This window comes from Cryptotermes secundus, unplaced genomic scaffold (genome assembly GCF_002891405.2).
Source record: "Cryptotermes secundus unplaced genomic scaffold, Csec_1.0 scaffold821, whole genome shotgun sequence".
Lineage (NCBI taxonomy): Eukaryota > Metazoa > Arthropoda > Insecta > Blattodea > Kalotermitidae > Cryptotermes > Cryptotermes secundus.
In genome coordinates this window covers 385,433-409,259 of record NW_019734976.1, presented here as the reverse complement: position 1 = coordinate 409,259, position 23,827 = coordinate 385,433, and the positions used below count along the sequence as shown (strand labels likewise).

General features: G+C 39.6%; 1 protein-coding gene across 1 annotated transcript in view; it reads right to left on the bottom strand.

Annotated features, from left to right (window-relative positions):
• The window catches only part of LOC111869153 (protein unc-80 homolog), a gene marked incomplete in the record, with an annotated part of 381,072 nt that overhangs the window by 14,477 nt on the left and 342,768 nt on the right, over positions 1 to 23,827 (bottom strand). Inside the window, 2 exon segments of the mRNA XM_033753297.1 lie at positions 3,610 to 3,744; positions 19,704 to 19,925. Coding sequence (XP_033609188.1) covers positions 3,610 to 3,744; positions 19,704 to 19,925 — 357 coding nt within the window.

Sequence of the window (23,827 nt, the reverse complement as noted above, 5' to 3'; positions counted from 1 at the left end):
GTCCTCTGTAGTATTAAGAGGAAAATTTGTCTTTTTAGGTTGGTATCACAGAGAGAATTTACCTCTCGAATGATGGCTTCTATTCGGATAGTACTCTGATGCTAGGCCTCATCGGTGTGAAGTTCTTAATGTTTTGTCTTAACTCTTGCAGATGGTTTGCGCTGTGCTTGATCTGTATACCATACCTTGTGTTGGCACAGGTGTCCAACGATAGGGACTAGCTCTATTGATTTGGCCCAACTGAGTGCATTTTACCTGAAGATGGAGACAGAATCCAGTATTCGAAACATTGTGTTTTAAATACAAACAGGACGAAGGACAATGTAAAGGAACTTAATAAAAGGTAAAGTTGTCCCCGTACTTAACTAAGTAAGCACTACACCATGGCATGTAGGGGAGTGGATGTATAGACCCACGTTTTCTTGACCTCAGCAATAGTTGGAGGTGAGTGATCAGCTTCATGCCCTGGCCACTTTACACCCAGGGAAAGAGCCCCTCGTACCCATTGGATAGGAAGTTGGGTGTACCCCAGAGCTGGTCTGGATGACGTGGACAATAGAAAATTCTTGACCCCACTGGAACTAGAACTCCAACCCTTCAGTTGTCCAGCCAGTAGCTAGTCTCTATACTGACTATGCTATCCCAGCTCACAGACAAAAGAACCATAATGTTTGCATTTATATACCATCACCGAAAACTTTTGGATTTTATTTACCACACTCCAGATTATAAATAGACAAGGAAGAAAGAGAAATAAAATTTCTTTTGTGAATCATTTATATAAAAAACAGTGTATTTACATCTTCAAGCTTCTATTGAGTGAAATAAATAAGTGCATGTTCATGGCAAGCAGTCAAACACTATTATCATAAGCCTATGATAGTATGAAAATGTGCCAGCAAAATCATATTAAAAATTTATTAAATGTTTTAACAAACCTATGGCTGTACCAAGACTACAGAGCTTAAGAAACCTTCAAGATATGGCTAAATAGAAGGGAAAAAACTGAAGAACCGAATTTTTGTAACTCACATGTATGAAATAGTATGGTTATTACAATGGATGCACTTCCACCAGTTAAATCTTCAGAATTTCAATACAAAACTCTTCATGCAAAACGCAACAGATTTCAGTGGTATTCTAAAATTTCACTTAAGTAAACCATCATTAAAATGCATTCAAAATACTGAAAATGGGGGCAATTTATCTTAAATATATGGCTAAAAAGTCTGCTGGTAAGATGTCCTGAATACTTTGATATATGTGTATATTGTAACATAGATGGCCAGAGCATTGCTGGGTAACTGACTAGTAAACTTATGCAATACACGCTGGCAACAGTGGAACAACAAGGTTATGCAACCCACTTCTAGGCAATCGTTCAGTAAATAGACTTCTGCACAGGCACAATGATATCACACTGCAACAGGGTAGCTATCATGTAACTGGCTTTCTATTCAGTCCGTGCCACGACCATTACTATTCAATCACTCAATAAACACGTTCCAACAATATATTCTGTTTTCTGAGTGGCCAGTATATAATGACAGTTATAGACAGAACAGATGTCAGTATTTGGGAGTATTTGAGCGTGTTTAAGTGTTTAAGGGACAGCCACAGGAAGTTTGTCATGTGAAGACTTGGTGTGTTATTGGATTACTTTAATTATATGTAATACTTGGAGTGATCTGAAGTGACAGTTTCTGTGTGAAACATCCAAACTACGCTGTGCAGTCCAAAAGTTCCCAAAATATATTAATAAAAACTATAACATCTTACCTAGATCTTATTCTGCACCATCACCTTCAAAGTAGTCCCCTTGGGAGCGCGTACAGCGATCCCAGCATTTCTGCAACTTTTCAAATGCATCCTGGAAGTCTTTCTTTGTTAGGGTGTTTAGTACCGTCTGCATTTCCGCTTGAATTTCCTCAACTGTATCAAATCTTCACCCCTTCAACTTGATTTTCATCTTGGGGAAGAGAAAGAAGTTGCATGGAGCTAAGTCTGGCGAGTACGGTGGGTGGGAAACAACTGCCATCTTGTTTTTAGCCAAAAATTCCTGCACAATGTAAGCCGTATTAAGTCGTGCGTTTTGGCCGAGGTGAAAAAGGGCTCTTCCATTGCGACGATTGCTGCTTGATTTCAGGGTTGTAGCCATAAACCCAACTTTCGTCACCAGTGACAACCTTCGAAAGAAAGTTTGGATCCTCTTGAAGCTGTTGCTGAAGTTCCCTGCAGACTTCCAAGCGATGCTGCTTCTGTTCATTTTGCAGCAGTCGTGCCACAAACTTCACCGCAATCCTCCTCATGTTCAGTTCCTCTGACAAAATTCGTTGACATGTACCATGACTTAGCCCCAAGGTGTTACAGAGGTCTTGGATGGTCAGTCTACGATCTTGCAGAATCAGATCCCTAACTTTAGCGACATTTTCTGGTGTTTTGCCCGTTGACGGCCGTCCCGAATGATCATCATTATCAGTCGATGTTTGGCCATTTGTGAAACGCTTATATCAGTCATAAGTTTGTATCTGGCCTAAACTCTTGTCACCAAAAGCTTCTTTCAACATTTGGTGCATTTCTGCAGCGGTTTTCCCAAGTTTGAAAGAAAACTTTATACAGACACGCTGCTCTCTCAGGTCAGCCATCGCAAAACCGCAAACTCACGGAAACACAACCCAACCACTCAACTCGATGCTGCTTGCCACACTGATTCAAGAAGGATGTGTGAGGAGACACCTAGCGGTATTTCGATGTACTCATAACCATTCGCGTGCAAAATTCAAATTTCAGAAACTTTTGGATTGCCCCACGTAGAACCCGTCATTTCATCATGCATTCCCCCCTACTTGTGAGAGTATTGTGATGTATTTGCGCTATGTAGGACACCACCGCCCCCCACCACCAGTTATGTAACAGCATCAGAGCACTGTTGCTGCTACGGTAACAGGCCAGTCAACACTCCGCCCGCCTTCCCCACGGTGAAATAACAGCACTTCCCACTGTGATGTAACAGGGGATACCGCTGTTGACACAGGCAACAGGGAACGGTATAAAAAGCCAGCTGAGCAGTATGTGATGACAGTGTGATCAGGAGTGACACAGTGTGGATCGTGAAGTCGCTGAGTGCAGCGGAAGTTAGCTGCAGTCTAGCATTTGCTGGAGTGAATGGAAACAGCAAAAGTATTTGTGATACTGCAGATGGCAGTAATCATGTAATTGTGAACTGTGTAATTGTGAGAATGAATGGAATAAATCTGCTACATTCAATACAGCGTAAAGTTATTTGTCGCATGACATATACCCAACATGTGACAGTATTATTCAATTATCATCACTTTTAGCATAAACATATATAAAACAAGTTCACAGTACATATATCTGTTTTATAAAGATAAGTTATTACCCTCTAACATACAGAACTTTTCACATGTGCCCTACAAACCCAAGACGCAGAAAATCTTGATCTCAGTAAAAACATGTGGGTCTGACATACAGTGACATAAATAAGCAAACTTACTTACACAGATGTCTGTGTAGTCCAAGATTTATACAGCATGCACAGAATATATTTATATGCAACAGTTTCAGGACAGAGAAAATTCATTTTACCTGAAGAATGTTTAAATTCTACAGAAGACACAAATCGAATGGATGATTTCTGTAGTGGTAAGGAACTGTCAAACTTCTGACTTGACAATTTACGTTCATCACTAGCAGAAGAAGAGGAAGACTGATGGGACTTGTCTGAAACATTCCACAACAAAACAAAGTACAGCAGTGTGACTAACAGCTTTGTGATTCACATTTCCTAGTGAATGGCATGACAGATTATAGGGTTCCATCCACTTTCTGTAGCTTACCTGCATGCATGTGTGCACACGCGCACACACACACACACACACACACACACACACACACACACACACACACTAATAGAATTCAATTTCATTCCAGAAACCAAACCAATGTTTAATAAGAGGTTATTATATGATGGAATTTATTAATTATTATCAAGGAATCTGCTGATATATTCAAAGCTGTACATGGATGCTTTGTTCACAGTTTCCAGTCAAAGGGAGTGCTGGAAATAAAAGTTCCATTCTTGCATTTGAAATCAGAGTCATTCTTGTATAAAAATTCCATTACCAAATTTAAGCAAGACCCCATAATTACTCTTAATGGAAATAAAAGTTAAATGAGGAAGTACAACAATTTGTCTTCATATGACATCAAATATTAATATATATTTTTTAAATATTCCTCCACAAGGGTCAATTTAGTTCTGAATTCTACATTTCCAGCTATTAAAGAAAACCCAATGACAAGGAAAGACTTCAAAAACTATAATGAGCTTTCCATGCTAAGATAACTTGCATCATATTACCTCAATGAAAGAATAATAACACAGATATAGTCAAAAGATGTGGGTTTGATCCAGTTTTGATGAAAATGAATCCATCTGTTAAAGTTCAGAACAGTCTAAGAAGTCACAAACACATGAAACTATTTTTATCCATTAATATTTGTGAACAGATATGCTTCACTAATCACATGTGATGCCTTATGAACTTCTGATAATTTTGTACTCTGCCCTTCTAGCACAGAATGATGAGGATGACTGTCATGGATTCCATGCTATAATGGGTACCTTGTATTTTCTATGTTCACTAAACTGTTAATTTGCCAGAGATGAGAGATTGAGAAGGTATTCAGCTAAATCTTCACTGAATCTTGCCAGCTCCAGCACCTTCTCCCTAGGTGAATGTGCTTCTCACTGAGACTGATAATTAGAATTCTTTAATATGGTGTTCATAAAGCAAAGTTTTAGTCTCTAATCTCCTGTAATCAGTTCAAGAACAGGCTTAAAAAATTCTGTATTCACTCTTTGTTCATGCAATGATCTATACCAAAGAAATTATTCTCATAACAGTATTCAGTTATCACAAGAACAAAAATTACATTTTATGCTGGCTCAAGATTTTTAATTTTAGCTGAATTTTATGGCATATACAACAGTCCCAACATGAGGCATTAGTATATTTTTAAACTGAAATATTTAATCCTTGAGCGTGTTAGTGGTGAAAAAGAGTTAATCAAAATTAATCATTTGTAGAAAAATGTAATTTCACTTCTTTGACATGAATGTCCTTCTGGTACTCCTTCAGTTGGTCTTTGGCTTTCGAACTGTGTGGCAGTTTACTGAAATTCAGAATGTTATTTCCACCACATTCTGCAACTGTAACAAAAACCAATGATGAGAAGGAGAGATGTAATGAGAGTGATACAGAGCTTCAGGAAGACAAGGAGTTTGCCACCCACAGTGGTCATTACTGTTGAAATAAAAGCATTTGATATTATATTTGATAGGGCCAAACTGGAGGGGAATGTAAAGATAAGGGCTAAGGTCCCTGTGAGAACACTGGCACCAGCAACTGAGCATCACACAACTAAATGATCTGTATCCTGGTAGATTGGAGATGACAGTCATCTCAAAAGTGACTGTCAATGGACAAGTGATGAGGAAGCCAACCAAGACTAGGGATATGTGTAAGGCTCAGCAGTGAAGAGGGGGCTGCCTGCATCATCCCACTCATCCACTCATTTCACACTCACTCCACCTAAGTGGAGTGACAACAGCCTAATCACCAAGGACTGGATGGGGGACATGCAATGCTACCTGGCCATTGCCAGATCTGACATCACCACAGTCATGCCCAAGTTGGCCATGTGTTCTGCAGACTCAATCATCCTCAGAGACCCTTCATGTCTTGAATGAGGTGCTGGCAGAGGTGACTCTGAGGTGGATCATGCTACAAATGTAGATGTTCATTGTAAACATCACAGGCGAATTCATCCTGGGACTGGACATCCTGTGAACCTATGATATGCTGGTCAATTTGAAGTGCAACATGGTACAACTGGGTGAAGAAGAGGCGTTGATGTGTCATCCTGAAGCCCGACAAAGACTGTCCCTGCTGACCGTGGCAAGCTATGTGGTGATAACAGTCAATGCAACAGGGTGGTGACTGCATGGCTGTAAGGTGCCCAGAGATGGAAAACTTCCTAGGGGAACCCAGCTCCAAGACATATCAGCAAGAGGGACTGCACATAGCCATGATGATGGTTCAGGTTCAACAGGAAATGTCCCTCAGAGCCATGAATGTGTGACTCCAAAATCAGGTTTAGAGAGAAGGCAATATAATGGTCCGCTACAAATCTGTAACGCTGGTGGTGCCTGCCAAAGTTTTGGAACCTCAAACTCCAGGATTGGACAGTTCAGTGAACAGCTAAACAAGGCAACGTTCAACACCTGGCTGAACCTCAATGTCAAAGAAATCTGACAATTAGAGAAGTCAGTGACTGAATTCCAGGAACTCCTTCCAGTGGTGAGTAATGAACATGGGAGGAGAGATAGAGTTTACCACCGTATCAGGACTGGCGTCACCTACCCAATTTACCAGCAATCCTGTGCAGACTCATGTAGACAATATGCTGAAGGATGTGAAAGAATGAGAGGTAATCGAGGAGATGAAAATTGCTTGGTCTCTGCCCGTCATGCTCGTCAGGAAGAACAGGGACATTCGGTCCTCTGTGAAATACTGACGGCTGAACAAAGTTTGAAATGAGGATGTCTTGCCACTAAGAACATATGATACCGTGGATACATCCATCAGGGTAAAGCAGTCCATTACCCAGGATTTGGAAAGTGGCTACTGACTAGTTGCCATGCACACCAGTGACAGGGAGAAGAGCATTTTCTGGCCAACAGAAGCTGCAGAAGTGAACATTTTTTCCCTTTAGCCTTTGCAAAGCTCCCACAAGATTCAAGTGCTTTAAGTAGAGTGTCCTGCAGGGCCTTTGTTATGATGTCTGAATGGTGCACCTGGTTGATGTAATAACCTTGGCTGGATGTTTCAAGAGTAGCTGACACCTGCGGAAGTTTTTCCAGAAGTTCCAATCGGCCCAACTCAAACAGAACTCACAGAAGAGTCAACTGTTCCAGAAGGATGTGTGGTACCTGGGACTTGAAGGAGTGACTGTAGACACAGAAAAGCTGGAGGCTGTATGGGAATGGTCACCACGCAAGATTGAGTAGTGTCCATTTCTGCACCTATTACTGGAGGTTCATACTTGGATTTATGGATATTGGCCAAGCCACTGACTCAGCTGCCTCCTCTTCCAGGAAGATGTCACTATTGAGTGGGTACTGGATTTACTGACCTCTTATACACTCAAAACTCGTGACTACACTTTACTCATCACTGTTACAAATGCTAAGTCATTTCTAGCCTATAGTGTCTTCACTAGTAATTGCCTGGTAAATGCTCGAACAATGACTGCTTCTGGGTTCAAGTCCTCTCTGAATGACAGTTCCCTTCCAACTGGACACAGTCAAGGTCAGTGTTACTTTACAAGGGGGGACCCAAAAATAACCGAAATTTATTTTTGTTATTTTTTATTTTGCATTTTTATTGAACTGTATGTTAGTCCCCTTCAAAGTATTGTCCATGTGCATTAATGCACTTGTCCCAACGCTTTTGCCACTGCTCAAAACAGTGCTGGAATTCTTGAGGCTGGATACTGTTNTGGTGAAGCAACCAGTTCCCATTTCTCCACATTTCGGACCGTTTTCGTCGCACACTCTCTCATAATCTTCGTAACACATCCAGGTAAAAATGTTGGTTCACTGTTTGTCCTGGCGGAACGAACTCTTTGTGGACAATGCCATTCACATCATAAAACCAAATCAACATTGTTTTCACATTGGATCGCACTTGACGCGCTTTCTTCGGTCGGGTGAAGTTGGAGTTTTCCACTGGCTTGATGATTGCTTTGATTCTGGATCATACCCGTAGCACCAAGACTCATCACCAGTCACAATTCTTTTAAGAAATTCTGGATCGTTCTGCACTTCACTCTTCAAGGCGCGGCAAACATTCACGCGGTTTTCTCTTTGGTCATCTCCGAGCAAGCGAGGAACAAATTTTGCAGACACCCGTCTCATGTGCAAACCTTCGGTTAAAATTCGCTGGACCGTGCTCCATGAGATGTTCGTTTCCTCAGAAAGTTGGTCAATGGTCTTTTGACGATCTTCATCAATTTCACGCACACTCTTTGTTCCTTCTGGTCGGCCATCTCACTAATCGCCAAAGGGTTGAAACAGGAACGCAGACAACAGAGCACTACAGACAAACCACTTAACTCAGACTGACGCCAGCTCACTAACAGTCACGAAGACCCCCAGCTAACACCACCTAGCAGCACAACTTGTAACTAGAAAGCATGCGCGCGCAACAGGTTGGTTCCGGTTATTTTTGGGTCCCCCTTCGTATGTCTGGTGGTTTACCACCAATCAGTTTGTCCTGGTATAAAGCCCCTTGGGACCTAAGACCAGAGATTGTTTTAACTGAACACTTGCAGTAACAGTTCTCACATCCTCTCTGATGAGATGGGTTTGTCTCTGATGAATATGCTTGGCTTTCCTGAAGCATATCATTTACATATACACTGTACAATGTGGGGGACAGGATGGAACCCAGTGGCATTCTTGCTCCTATATTCCTTGGTGCAGACAGTTCACCTTCAACAAAACGCTGAGTGTTCTCTGAGAAGAGCTAATAAGCTTGATTAAACTGATCAAAAATTTTAATTTTGATAATTTATACACCAAGCAAAGGTGCAATGTTGTATCAAATGCTTTTTCAATATCCAAGAATACAGCAGCCGTGACATGTTTCTGCTCAAATATAAGGTTACATGGTCTGTAAGCCTCATACATTGAAGTATCATTCTGTGATGGGCACAGAAACCAAACTGGCTTGCATTAAGCAGGCCTCTATCTTCAATGTGCCTTTGGTCTATATTAAAATTAACTTTTTCAAATAGCTTGCCTGTTGTAGATAAGAGGCTATTCGGACGTACATTTAAGGAAATTTTGGGTCCTTACCGCGTTCTGGTAATGTTATAAATTTTGTTTCTTTCCAAGACTTTGGAAAATGGGACAGCTGAAGGCAGGGACTCATTAGGTGTGTCAGATGCACCAGTGGTCTTGTTGGAAGATGCCTAATGCATTTGTTTGGAATGCCATCAAGTTCACAAGCTTTTCTCAATTTCAGTGATTTTTCTAATTTATGTATGACACAGGGTCTTCTGTTTCTCAACGGGGTGTCACTTATCGTTTTCGTCATACATCACAAGATGTGGATTAGTCTTCTATACAATCCACAATCACATTGACTTTCCCATTTGGTTGATATGTTATACCCAAAAGGCCATACATAGCAGTTGGTGCCTTTGGTCCATCCCGTTTCATAAGTGATTTCATAACAGGTCACAGAGCTTGAGGTGTGGCATCATAGTTCACTGATTTTGATTTCCTACCATTCAAGAGCCTTTGTATGGGTCTTCTGTCTGATGGTTTAGGCAATCCAATTAACTGCCATTTTACATGCTGGATCCCAGGTTACATTCCACAGTTTCCTCATTTTCCGCTGATGTTTTGGCACTCTCCAGACCAGGTAGATTCCTGTTAAGTCTTCACTTTGTCCCGCTGATGACTCCTCAGGATGGACCACTGTAGAAAACATGGTTTAAGCAGTACCTCCACTGCTGCATGTTGATTTGCTCCTATGGAGATGTGTTTGTTGGCGACTGTTACCTAGTTGTGGGTCTATCCGCTACATTGCAGACTTAGTCATTTTCTGGTAGGTGCGGACAAAATTTCCAAAAGTGCTGGCGATCCTACATCTTTGCCTCTTAAACTGTGGGCAGTCTCTTCTTTTGTTTCGGTTGTTGCCGGTTTCTACACAATGTTTTGACATTCGTTTTTCGAATCCTGACAGAAGACCAAATTGTTCACTTCGTGGTCTCCAGCCTAATGGCTTGTCTGAGGGCCTAATAAAATGTAACCTTTTTTCCTAGGTGTAGCTCCTATCTTAGGTCTTGGTTCCTCATGTGGTTGTTGCATTCCAGTCACACCTGACATCTCATCTCAAGTGCCCATCCTTTAGAGTTTACTTTTGCAACATGGTTCCTCGTCTGAATTTGCCATCATCTCTGTTCAACTGTCAGTCCTGTATGATCAAGTCCCACACAACCTGCCACTCCTGCATGNAGTGACCAATTCCTTCTGGGTCAATTTTTGCAGCTGTTGGCAGCACCCTACAGCTATATGCTGGTCTTCATACCGCTTCTTCAGTGCTGACAGTTTTCACTGCATCTTCTTCTTTAGGGACTTCTTCATGCCCCGCTAATGACTTCATTTCTCCTGGATTTGCCTCCTGCTTCTCTGGATAGGCCTTTGTCTCTTCTTGGCAGGCCTTCAACTCCTTTCAATCAGCATCTCTCTCGGCATTCACCTTTTGTATACAGGCATCCTTTGCTTCTTGGCAGGCCTTATTCCCCTCACTCCAGGCTTTCATATGGTTTCTGTCCTTTCCAGATGGGTTTCCATCTCGGTTATTATCATGGTTACCAGACATCATATCCACCACAAATATCCATGATTGGTGTTCCAACTCGATGATGTACAGTTCAGTTACAAAATTCAGTGCAATCAATCAATCAATCAATCAATCCAATCCCACTTCTAACACCAAGTGTCATGTGGTAAAGTGACTCTCAATGAAGCTTCAGATTGGATACTGGATTTATTGACCACTTTAACAGACAACTCATAATTACACTTAATTATAGCTCCAGTGCTGATTTGTGCACTTTAGAAAGCACCAAACCACTTGCTGAGTCTTTTCAGCCGGCAGCGTCTTCACTAGAAGTTGCTTGGTAACAGCTCTAACAGTGGCTGCTTCTGGGCTCAAGTCCTCTCTTAATGGTGGCTCCCTTCCACTTCTTGAAGTAGAGGCTGGACAACGTTTAGAACAGGAATAACACTGCCGACTGTAGCCCCAAGTACAAGGACTATTGCTCCCAATGGAAGTCCACCAACGGATGATCTAAGTAGCTCAGATAGACCTCCCTCCATGTAAATTGAAAGAAGTACTGGCAGAACTCAATTATTGACTGTCAAAAGGACAAGACCCTGAACAAGGCTAGGAGGAAGTAATACTGGCTCAGGCAAGACATGATGCTGAGAGCGGTGCTGATGGTCACACCTAAGCAGCCAGTCATGGCCCACAAACTTGGGATTGAGGCCTTATGCCTCAGTTCAACACTAGGGTCTCAGGCAAGAGGAGAGCCACCGGACTGCAGGCCTCTTTCGTCAAGGTAACCGACACCTTGTGATCACTATAGACTACTTAAGCAAGTGGCCAAAGTAATTTGATTTGTCTCATTCTGGTCCGTGACACTAACAATCACAAAATAGATAACTTACAGTCCAGTGTGACACACAAGTTCACCATACTTCGGTCTTCACTCGCCTTACATGTTTCGATTCAATAGAATCATCTTCAGAGGTGTACCATTACGAGCAGGAAACACTGTCACATAAGATTTGACGTTATGCACTAAAGTTGTAAATAGTGCTCACTATATCACAATTTGCCCTTTGCATTCACGTTGATGTGTAGATTTACGTAGGATGTTGTTTTGTTAGGCGTCTTCTCTGGGTATTCTATTGGAATTTCCCACATACGACACAGCATGCACGTATACTACACAACTAACAATAAGGTAAGGCCTAACTAGACACTTCATAACTTATAAGCACTATATATTACTATATAAGATATAATAAATAAAAACTAATATAATAATATATTTACAGAACACACAACGCAAAGAAATATCGACATCTCCTACCATCCGGAGAAACAGCAACATGACCCAATGTTGGTTCACGATTTTAACATAACAACTAACTTTTTAAACATAAAAGAATTTTAACACAATTTTAAATACATAAGGAAGCTATTTTAAGAAAAGTAAACATCACATTGCGTGCAGTGGGAAATTCCAATCGAATACCCAGAAAAGACGCCTAACGAAACAACTTCTTACGTAAATCTACACGTCACCATGAATGCAAAGGGCAAATTGTGATACAATGAGCACTATTTACAACCTTAGTGCATAACATCAAATCTTATGTGACAGTGTTTCCTGCTTGTACTGGTACACCTCTGAAGATGATTCTATTGAATCGAAACATGCAAGGCGAGTGAAGATCGAAGTGTGGTGAACTTGTGTGTGGCACTGGACTGTAAGTTATCTATTTTGTAAGTGGCCAAAGGCCTATGCCTTCCCCAACCAAGAGGGGTCAACACTGATGGAAGCCCTGGCAACCAACTTATTCTCACATTTCAGAGTACCACAAAAGCTATACAGTGACCAGGGACATAACTTCAGGTAAAGTATGATACAGGTGTCGAAATGCTTGATGGTGAGCAAGATACACACCACACCCATGCTCCCACAGTCAGACATCCCTGCACCCAGTTGGATGACATGGTGGAGCACTATATCAAGATGGTTGATGAGCATGCATAGAAGGTATTTGCTTTGCACCAGATGGAATGGGATACGACGTTGGCCATCTTCCTTGAATTTCACACATTAACTGCTGCATAATCACTGAGAACTGGATCTATGTTTATGTAACACTTCTGACAGGGAATCACCTCAGATATAAGCTCCTGAAGTGAAGACATTAAGTTGTGAATATATCTGTACAGTATTATTTTAAATTTAAATTCTTAAGTTTGTTGCACTTGAACAATTTTACATTCATAACTTTAAAAGCCTATGTGCCAAAAATGATAACAATATATATTTTATAACATATAATACTTTATGCGATCCACATACACATGAGCCATTTGGTATTCAGTTACAAAAGTGTTCCTGAAATAGAAGAGAGAATGTCAGTTGTAGTTTCTGTAACAAGATGCAAAATTAGTGCAGACCTACTACCATCTAAGCAAGAGCTTGTTTACAAGGAAACAAACATTACTGTGCAAGCTTTTCTATAAGCAAACCAATTATTCAACTGACAAACAATTTTTTTATTATCTATGTACATACTTTAACCACAAAGTAAAATAAACAGTGTTCTAGACTATGAAGACAGTGAAAAAATAAAAAAGAAACAAGTAATATCTCATGAGACATTATTAAGGAATGGCACCTAAGTTACATATAAATTTCTTTTTGCCTAAAAAATTAAGAAATAATCTTTATAGAACATATCATCACAATTTAGAAATTAGTAGAATTGCTATCCTGAACGGACTAATCTAACTGGCACTATAAATTTTAGAAATAACTTCCTTTCTGTTTTCAAAATATCTGTTTAAGTTGATTTACATTACAGCAAGTTCAGAATCTTAATCAAACTATCATGCCAGTTATAACTTGTGGTCATGTTACATGGGCAGCTAGAATTAAACTAGGGTTTTTAAACCTCAATGAAATGTAAAAAGTAAGAATTCTGAAGTAAAATACACTATTTCAACGGTATGTATATGAATACAGGAAGAATATAACTGATATATAATTAAATTTGAAAACAAAGAGACACTATCATCTATCTACATGCTCATAAATCGATAATATTACATTTCATTTCATGCTGCAATGCACTATACTATAGAAAATGTCATTAAATTTTGATATGAAGAAACACACAATCTCTGTAATGTCATACAATTGCAATCATAATGATGCATTAATATGTATATGTTGTCAGGGGCATCACTAGGTACTGGCACATGGGACTAATCTGACAACATTCTGAATCCCTTTGGTGCTCTCATAAACTAAACACATGAAACTACAATTCATAAATTACAAAAAGCTGGAGGTGTCCATGGTTTTGTAAGTGGATTTTAAAACACAAACATCATGGCCCTCAACACAAGCTCAATATATGTTCCTATAGAGCGCTTTAAATCAATCTAATTTAGAGCAGTAATTCTAGAACATGATTTATGTATTGGACTTTGTATGAAAAGAATTTAAGCCATCCTAAATCCTTTGCACCATGTGAAATATTTTCACTGAGGGCTTTATTATGTGGTCCCTGAGTATTAACAATACAGAGTTGTAGGTTCTAAAGGGTTCTACTGATGTGTATAACACTTGGCATTACTGAGTTTTTGGACTTTACCATCAGGTATTCTAAAAGACACAGTGTTTCAGAACTTGTCCAGTGATTTGAGGTTTGCTCCTTCAAGCTGACCCAAGAGAGTAGGTGTTTTCACCCCATCACGGCAACAGACCCTGTTTCTGATACCCGGTGGTCTTTGGAATACCAGACAATGAAGAGAGCTCAAAGCCCAGTATTCCAAAATAAGACGATTTCATCAATAAAACTGTTGATTTGATGTTGAATAACCTCCCAACTCTTGCACAGTGCTTTCAGAAATTATGTTCTTAAGAAGTGGGAAAGGGTTGAACATGCACACAGCATACTGCTAGTTTATGGTCTCATTCCTTTCTTGGCATACCAAAAGGCTTCCCTAAAATGCTCAAAAAGAAAACCATGATTTCAATCTACTGCTGCACATTATTTTCTAATTTAATAAAATAATGCAATTTTAATGTAAAGATATGAATAATGTGCAACAAAAATGCATTGTCATAGCCCAGTGAATTAAATTGGATGCCATGCTGTACAGCAACGGATGCTTGTTCAACTTGTCATGAAGCACAGCAATAAGGTTAACAAAGTAGTCAGTCTGACCCATTGAAGTAATATGGTGGCCATGGGACGTCCCAACATTTAGCTGTTTTGCTGGCCATGAGCCATCAACAACTAAGGTAAAAAATATATTTATCAGCCCTGAGGTTTCCATGGCAATAAATGTTAAGAATACATCTTTCGGAATGCGACATCATATAGTCTGGTAGATAGTCACCTTCTGTTACGTAATATTTGAAGCTTTCACAATAAATAAATGTACTAAAATCTTCTTGGGCAATCAGCCATGTTAATGTTGAATTATAAACCAATATTTCGGAGACCTCCTCCATCTCCACATTCGGGGTCAATGTGGTGAGTGATCATGTGTCATTGATATATATACCAGTTTGTCTAATAAATGCCTCATCACGTTGGATACCATGCAGCAGGAGGACAGAGTGAATTTCTGTGGTCACCCAGCTCTAACCTATCACTATGTCACTTATCCTTGTGTCCTTTTGTGTTATTTCTGGCATGCTTTTCCATGTATTTATCATAAGTTTGGTGTGACATACATGCGTCAGACTCGCTTAGTAATCTGGTGATGGGGTTCCATGCTCTGTTAAGTTAAACCTTCCTCTATGTGAATGTTGTTTGGATGTAGATTTATTTCTATCGGTTTTGAGAAGTCAGCCTCTGTAGCCCGATATTTTGGCAAGCACTGAGGTCTCTTCGAACTTGATCCAGTAGCCTAATTCAATGCTGTTTTGCCACTGCAGACTTATCTGTCTGATACACACATCAATGCTGGTGATGTTCTTTACACATCAACCTGTCTGTCCTATGTACACTTTGAAATCTTCTAGCCTTAAATCATCTTCTACTGACCTTAACATGTAAGAACTTTCCTTAGCAGGGATGTGGAGTGTGTTTATATTGTGACATGATGCCTGAAAGCCGGAATACTCCATTGTTAGGCAATGGCTTGCTAACATAGGTTTCATGGAGATGTGGATTCATGGAAACCAACTTGGTACAGAATGTGCTTTTGACATCAATGGAACCAACAAACAAATTCCCTGGATATGCACAAGCAACAAACAACTTCCATGGATACATGCAAGTAACAAACATTCTTCATGGATGTTTGCTAGACTATACAAGGAGCCATGAAGAGAATAACGATTCATTGATTAGTAAGACAGTTGTCGTTCAAGGCAGTCGCAGTAGAAGAAGTGATTGATTTGGGAATCAGACCCAAGTCAGTCACAGTGGAAGAGAAGATACCTGTAGTCCAGTAAGGAATGGAGCCAGTTCTAGGCAGCCATGGACTGTGAGCTGTTATAGTTTATTGTAATTGTAAAAGAGTGCCAATAAATCCAATCATCCAATTCAGAACTCGTTATATTTGTCAAGCAAACCACTTATATGTAATAACTTGGTGCCACAAGTGGTTGAAATGGATTGACTGATATGTGGATGGAAGATTTATTTTACAGTGTCACACTACCAAGATGGAAAACAAGGAACTCCTGAAAGCCATGAAAGAAATGACAGATGCCAACAGAGAATAAAGGAAGGCAGAAAGGGAACCCTGCCGAGATAAAAGGAAACAAGAAATAAGAGCCAGCCAAGAACACCTGAAAGAGGAGACGGAAGCCCAGATGGCTTCCCTCGCCTCTTGGATGGACATATATCAAGAGAAGATGGAGGCTGCAATTCACTCCCTGAGAGAATGGCGAAAGGTGATGATGGCCTGCCAATGGCGGAGGCGCATCTGGGATACAAGGCACCAACCTAAGAGGGCAAGGAACCCAAAGCAGAACATTGGCATGTACCTAAGGAACATGCCATAGTGGAAACTTGCAGAGTGCCTAATAAGTGGCAGAGGGACGGCATCTAGCCAAAAAGTGCCGGCAAACTCGAAGGAGCGGACCCCTGGAAATTGTGGATCCAAAAAGAAATTGGTCGCAAAAGGAACTAAGAAAGGACAAATGGAGAAGAGATGCTGAAAAGGCCTGGAATGCAAAATGGGAATATAGGGCCTAAGCACAAGACAGCAGCTGCATCTTAAGCTTGAGAGGACAACAGATGAGCTCAATAGGAAGGCTTTTGGACTGGAGCCCGTGAAGCGAGCACCCAGGATGTCCAGTGGATTGTGGGAAATAAGGGTCTCAACAGTATTCTCCTCATAGAATTATCTGTTGAAGACAAAGGATTTGGACATTAAAGTGTGTGTGAATATTTGTAATATTCTGATTTGTAAGTGTTCTTCCAAGAATTGTATGGTCTCTTTCAGGGTACCTAAGTAGACACAGATCAAAACTGATCAAAGTATCTATCTCTTATGGTTGCAATTTGTAATTTCTCTATTAAATTTGCCAAATTTCTAATATGATGTGCAGTGGGTCCCACCATCAGTACCAATTGTACTGATAGGTGGTACTCAGTATGTTGGGGATGAGGTGCCAATAAGATGGGGTATCAATCTGATAGACTGCGCTATATATCACTGACATCTGGTCATTCACCACATTGACCCTGATGATGGAGATGATGTATGTCTGAGAAGTTGGTTTTTTACTCAACACCGAAGTGGATTGACAGCCCAAGATTTTAATACCTTCTACTACAATGCATGGCATCACATCCAATAAAATTGTAATCCTAAAAATATATTTCATTCATCTGACACCAAAGGATAACAGTTACAGAAATATTCTGTAATGCTTTGGATGAATTTATTTTTAAATAATTTTATGCTGATGTTTTATGCAGAAAGAAATAAAAAATATGTAATATTGAGTTTTGAAAAGCGTATCTGGAAATTTACATAATATGAGAAACGTATGAAGTTCAAAAAAATAAAATGCGACTTTTACCATACTTACACATCACCTGAGATGCACAAAGCAGTACAACTTTGCACTGCTTTTTTTTACCTTTATCTAGGGATTCTGACAAACAGTAGAAATAAATTATTTAATCGCAAATAACTTCCCAGTACAGTTTTTAAATTATGTGCAAGAATATCTTAATACATAATTGTATGAACTCTAATAAATGTTTTGCATGATAATTTTGTACTTTTATATTGTTACTATGAAACTTCCTAACCCGTTGCCAGGCACACAGTAAAAACATACAGAAAGATGCCCCCTATGGAGAGGGGACTGTTCAGTTGGTATAGCAACAGGCTCGACTGCTGGGGCCCAATTCCCAGCAGGGTAAGAAATTTTTCTCTATACAAGTGTCCAGACCGGTTCTGGGCCCACCAAGCCTACCATCCAAGGGGTACTGGGGTCTCTTTACCCGGGGATAAAGCTGTTGGGGCATGAAGCTGATTATTCCCCTCCACCTAGTACCAAAACCCATACAACCACTCCTCCACATGTCTTCAAGGCATTATGCATAATTACGTGTAATTAAGCACAGGGACAAATTTACTTACTCACAATTCTCCATACCATTCCTAAAATATCTGAACCATAATATATAACTTAATTTATATGAAACATTCAGTATACATTAACTTCAAAGCACCACAAGAAGGATTAAATTCACTTGATATGATATGTAACTTGGTTCATCTTGCTACTGGAATTTGACATATTATATATATATATATTATTCAATATATTACCATTTTTTGATGCTGAAATCATGGTAAAATGTTTAATTTTGAGACTGGGACAACTGAGCTCCAAACCATTTAAAGTATCTAGCGATGCCTCTGTTGTCTATTACAGGCAACATGTACTGCTAACTTTAAATACTTTGCTACTATTTGTGCTTTCTCCATCATGGAGACATTCTCATTTCAGGACTCCCCCATTTACAATGTAACAGAAAGAGCTCTACTGTCTACATAACACCAGAATAGAAATCTGAATGTATGTATATATAAAAAAAAGGTACAGCTATCCCTGTAACAGGCCTTGAAGGCCCATATGATTGTGAGACATTGAGGCTACCACACTTTCTCTAGACAATGGACTCACAGATGGCGGTAAAGTTGTCAGCCTTACGAGCCAGCCATCCTTTCCCCCCCTCCCCCACCCACAGGTAGATTCCTGGTACTCATTTCTGTTAGAGGCGGAGTCAACCCCAGGGCCATGGTGCAGTTGCAAGAATTAGGTAAATTGAAAGATCCACCTCATTGGAAATTGGACCCGTGACCTCCTGGCTTTTAGCACAGTGTCTCAACCATATATGCTAACACATTCCCTCTAGGAACGTGTGTATTCATATGATAAAATGTGTTAGATAAATACAAGTCACTAAACTACATTTCTTTAGTTGCACTACATTTTTAACATTTAAGTATTTACAGTTTATATTTTAAATGGGAATTATTTGGAAATATTTAATTACATTTCAATACATAAATGGGGGTTTCATTCTCTGCCTTGAGATTTCTGATTTCATGGCCAAGACTATGAAGCGTACTGTCTTCTTAGATGTGACGTCATGCAGTCTGATACAAGTTTACTGTTTTTCCCCTGAATCATCAGTAAACTTGTATGAAACAAGATGATGTCTTATCCCACATGAGAGTACTCTTTTCTACGTCTATTGTCTGCATTAAAATCGTGTTTACTTTATATAATTGAAAATGTAACTGGAGTCCCATCATAGAATTCTTCTGTATAAGAAGATGACTAATACATCTTAGTGAGTCAGTCTTAAGGTTTCCCTACAATCCCCAATTTAGAGAATTTAACAGAATTTCAATTCATGTACCAGAAATTTTATATGATTACTTCATTAGTTTTATTTGTTTCAAATTTGATATTACAAGCATGTTATATGTTAATGCACACAAACAACTCTGTGCAAATCAGATATAATCAGTATTTTATTTCTATAGTGGTATACCTAATGCCTTTTAAGGCACACAGTTTTAGATATATTAAGCAAAGTTAAATATTAGAAGGGGATAATAATATCAGACTAGGTTACAAGTGGTAGGTTAGCATAAGAAATCTAAACTAAGACAGGCTTGCACACAAAGAGATATTTCGACTATATCCATGCTACTTTCTGTTACAGTCTACTTCCTATAGAATGCCAACTACAGCAAAACATTTCTCTGCCACCTTTGCTTTTCTGTCAATGGTACCTGTTAACGGAAATTTAGGTGCCACCAGCAAGTTTGCCGGTGTGGAGGTTTGGGTTTCCCCAACCCCACCTTCACTTATGGCTTCCCCAGTGCCACGCGCTGCAGTGGCGGCTGAATGGCTTGACCCAAAACTCACACTTGACACTGATTCTGCAGCAGCCATAACACACGCTAGCTTAGCAGCAACACTCCAGCGATTCCGGGCTTGTGTTACAGGAAGAACTGGGTTGGGGAGAATAATGAACCAATAACAGGCTTAGTGGTTGCCATTCTCCACATGTTATGTTCTGGTGTCACAGAATTAAAGACATCAACTGCCACATTCAAGTTTCTAATCTCAGCCATCATCCGAAACAAAAGGCTACTCACACCAATTATTCTTTCTGTTGTTATATGGTCACGTACGTTCTGATGCTGCAAAAAGCTATGGAGGTTAGTAAAATCACATAACTGTTAAATAAATATGCAAATATAAACATACATAATGTCAAAATTCTTATCTCTAAAATTTATATACCATCAGTAGCCTAGAAGAATAGAAGCTTTATTTTCTAAATATCTAACAGACACACAGGATTGACCAGACTGATATATTAAAAATGGTAAGTCATTATGATTACACAATGGTTTATAACTAAATTATAGTAAATTCACACTAAAAAGTTAAGAATACCAGGGACAAATCTGCCATTTAAGCAAATAACAAACGGGCTTAAGTTTCTACTTGATTAATATCTATGCTGTTTTACATTGCTTAAATTTATTACATTAAAAACATCCATCAATCTCTCACTAAAATATCATTACACATATTTTCATCCACTTCTTCAGTAAGTGAAATTATCATTTGCAGGTTCATTCTTACAGAATACAGCCACCAATTAAGACCACACTCAACTCTTAGCTGGATGAAAGAGTCACACAAAGATATTAATTCTGAACTTCCAAAACACGCATTGAAGGAAATTATGGCAGCATAAAATTTCATTCACTAAAGCATGGAGCTGAACTCTTCTCGAGAAGCTGCCAATTGTGTAGCTACTCAAGATTTTCCCAGCATTTTATGGAACCAAAAGGATCATTACGATATTTACAACAGCCCTCCACTGGTCCCTATTCTGAGCAAGATCAATCCAATCCATACCATGCCATTCTATCTCTCTAAGATCCATTAATACTGTCCAATCACTCAGATCTTGTTCTTCCTAGTGGTCAGGCTTTCCCACCAATATGTATTCCTCGCTGCCATAATCCATGCTACATGGCCCACCAATCTCATCCTCCTTGACTTGATCATTCTAATTACACTTTGAGAAAAGTACAAGTTACAGAGTTCCTCATTATGCAGTTTTCTCCAAACTTCACTTCACTTCATCTCTCTTCGGTCCAAACATTCTCCTCAGCACCTTTTCTCAAACACCCTCAGTCTGCATTCCTTCCTTAATGTCAGAGAGCAAGTTTCACATCCATACAGAACCATAGGCAAAATTATAGTTCTGTACATGATAATTTTATGTCTTTAGACAGCAAACGAGAAGACAAAGAGTTCTGGGCTGAATGGCAGCAAGCATTACCCAAATTCAATCTCCTCTAACTTTCCTTGTGAATGAGGGTTAGTCACTGGCTTCCCACCACGGCGGCCTGGGTTCGATCCTGGGTCTGGTCAAGTGGGATTTGTGGTGGACAAAGTGGTGCTGGGGCAGGCTTTCTACAAGTACTTTGGTTTCCCCTGCCAATCTTCATTCCACCAAATTCTCCATCATCATAATCACCTGGGGCAGGCTACAATAGGCCAGTCAGTGGCCGCTGTGCCAAGTGGACCCAGTGGGACTCCACCCCCCACTAAGCAAATTTTTAATTTCCTTTCCTTCTGAATGAGGTTTTGATTTGTTATAGTTCTTCCCAAATATCTGAACTGTGCCACATTTTAAAAACATCTCTTAGCTACCTTTGTGTCATGATTTTGCCTCCATTCTTGTGATGAGACAGCAACATATATTTACTTCTATCTGCGTTTACTTCTAAACCAACCTACTTACTCCTTACCACTCCTTTCTCTTCCTTGTACTCTCAACTACTGATCCCTCCTGCACTTTTCTCTAATCCAAGTTAGAGTCAAAGTCAAAGTTACATTGTAACTCGCAGTTTACCGTCAATCAGTTTTTCTTGGCGTCAAGTCCCTTGAGACCCACGACCAGAGATGTTTTCCCCAACTGAAACCTTGCGGTATTAGTCCTTATTTAACATCCTCTCTGACAAGAAGATGGTTTCCTCTGCTATGAATATTCTTGGCCTTTCATCAAGTGTACATTTCTCACATATATTGTGTTATTGAAAAATTCTTGCTTTTGCACTACTCACAAGTCCTCTGTCAGTACAGGCTTTGCAGAGCATATCATGCCTATTTACTCAGTTGTAAGCTTAAAACATTGACCAGGTAGGCAATCCTTAATTGGTGTCTTTTGCTACAACTTCTTCAGATCTTCCAAATTTGCCACTTTTGTAACATATCTGAGTGAAGTATCTAGTTTCACAGACATACCACTTTTTAAATTAAATATTTCTGATGTTAGGTGGTTCCTTCTAAAGCAGGGTTTCTAAACCACTGGGCCACAGCCTAGTACCGGGCCATAGTATCAATAATACCAGGCCCTCGGGCTGGACCGTGGTCTCACAACCACTGTTCTAAAGGATACTCAGATGATCCTTCAGATGAGTCCACTTTGAGGAAGAACAATCTAATTAAGTGATATGAAGAAACATCAAACAGAATTTGAGAATTGTAAAGGAATGAAGGTATGTGGTTGTGCATAGAAAAGAAATCTATGCAAGTGAAAGGAAGGTTCCAAACGTTGCCTGAAAAATGACAATTTACTATAAGAGAAATGATTTCATCTGTCATGCCAGAAAATTTCCACAGTGAATCACACAAAATTAGCATGTTTTCAATGAACCTATATAAACTCTATGCCACATGGTATGAGATTTCATTTGTTGCCAGTTACAAATATCCAACGGCATATAAAAATACAAGCAGAAGGACTTTCAGTGAGCTACCTCAAATTTATGCACATCATGTGCATAGTGAATGCTTTACACAGGGTATATGAAACAATTCATGTGCTTTATATAGGTTTACAAATTTAGTGGCTAAAGGGAAGAAAATCTTCATGAAACTGCCAACTAGAAGAGAGATCTTCAAAAACAACTCTACAGGCAGACAGTTGCTTCCAACTTTAGTGATTACACAGTGGGGAACTTGGTTGGATGTCACTGTATATTATGCAAAAAAAAAAAAAAAAATTGAAATTGTTTATTCTGCAGTAAATTAACTTCACAGGGATGATGCAATGCTCCAAGAAATATTCAATGGCTGAAATGAACTCAAAGAGCTAAAAACTGACTTGGCCCACATTCATGCAATTTTCAGTTTTGTGTCAAGGTCAATAACAAAATTGGAAAAGAAAACCACAAATTTATTGTCAGAAATAATGTAAGAAATCAGTGACTTGAGATAAACTGAACAAAACTGACAGCTTAGAAGCAAATACAGGGAGATCGAAAATCAAACTAAAAGTTGTTATAAATTGTATTGTGGTTAATACGAGTATAATTCTATCTCCTACCACTAGATGTTACTGTAGGATTCTTTTTTTATTGGGTAAAAAAAAACTAGGATACAAAAGTGGCCTAGGCAATGCCCATCCGGCCTTCTGTAGCACATTCTAAAAACTTCTCTTTCTGTAGTAGCGGTGGGCCCGCGGTTAATTCGCATCTTAGCATAAATTTGAGAATGTTGTGAGTGGTCCGTGCCATTTCCTCTTGTTCTTTCCTTACGTATCCGTTTTAAATATATATGGGAATGTTGTTTATGAAGTAGCAGACGCCTTGCAGAAATCTCTTTTCTTCTAGCCTCAAGAGCTCTGTGACTGATTTTGGGTAGTTCTTTTTACTGTTCTCGGAGAGGATGCCCACCATTATTGCCCTTTGGTCGTCACACTGTTTGCAATCCCAGAAAATATGTTCCTCCGTTTGCAACCCGTCACCACATTCACATTCGGCCGTGGGCACAATGTTAAATCTGTTTAGACTTACTTTAAGACTGGTATGTCCTGCTCGCATAC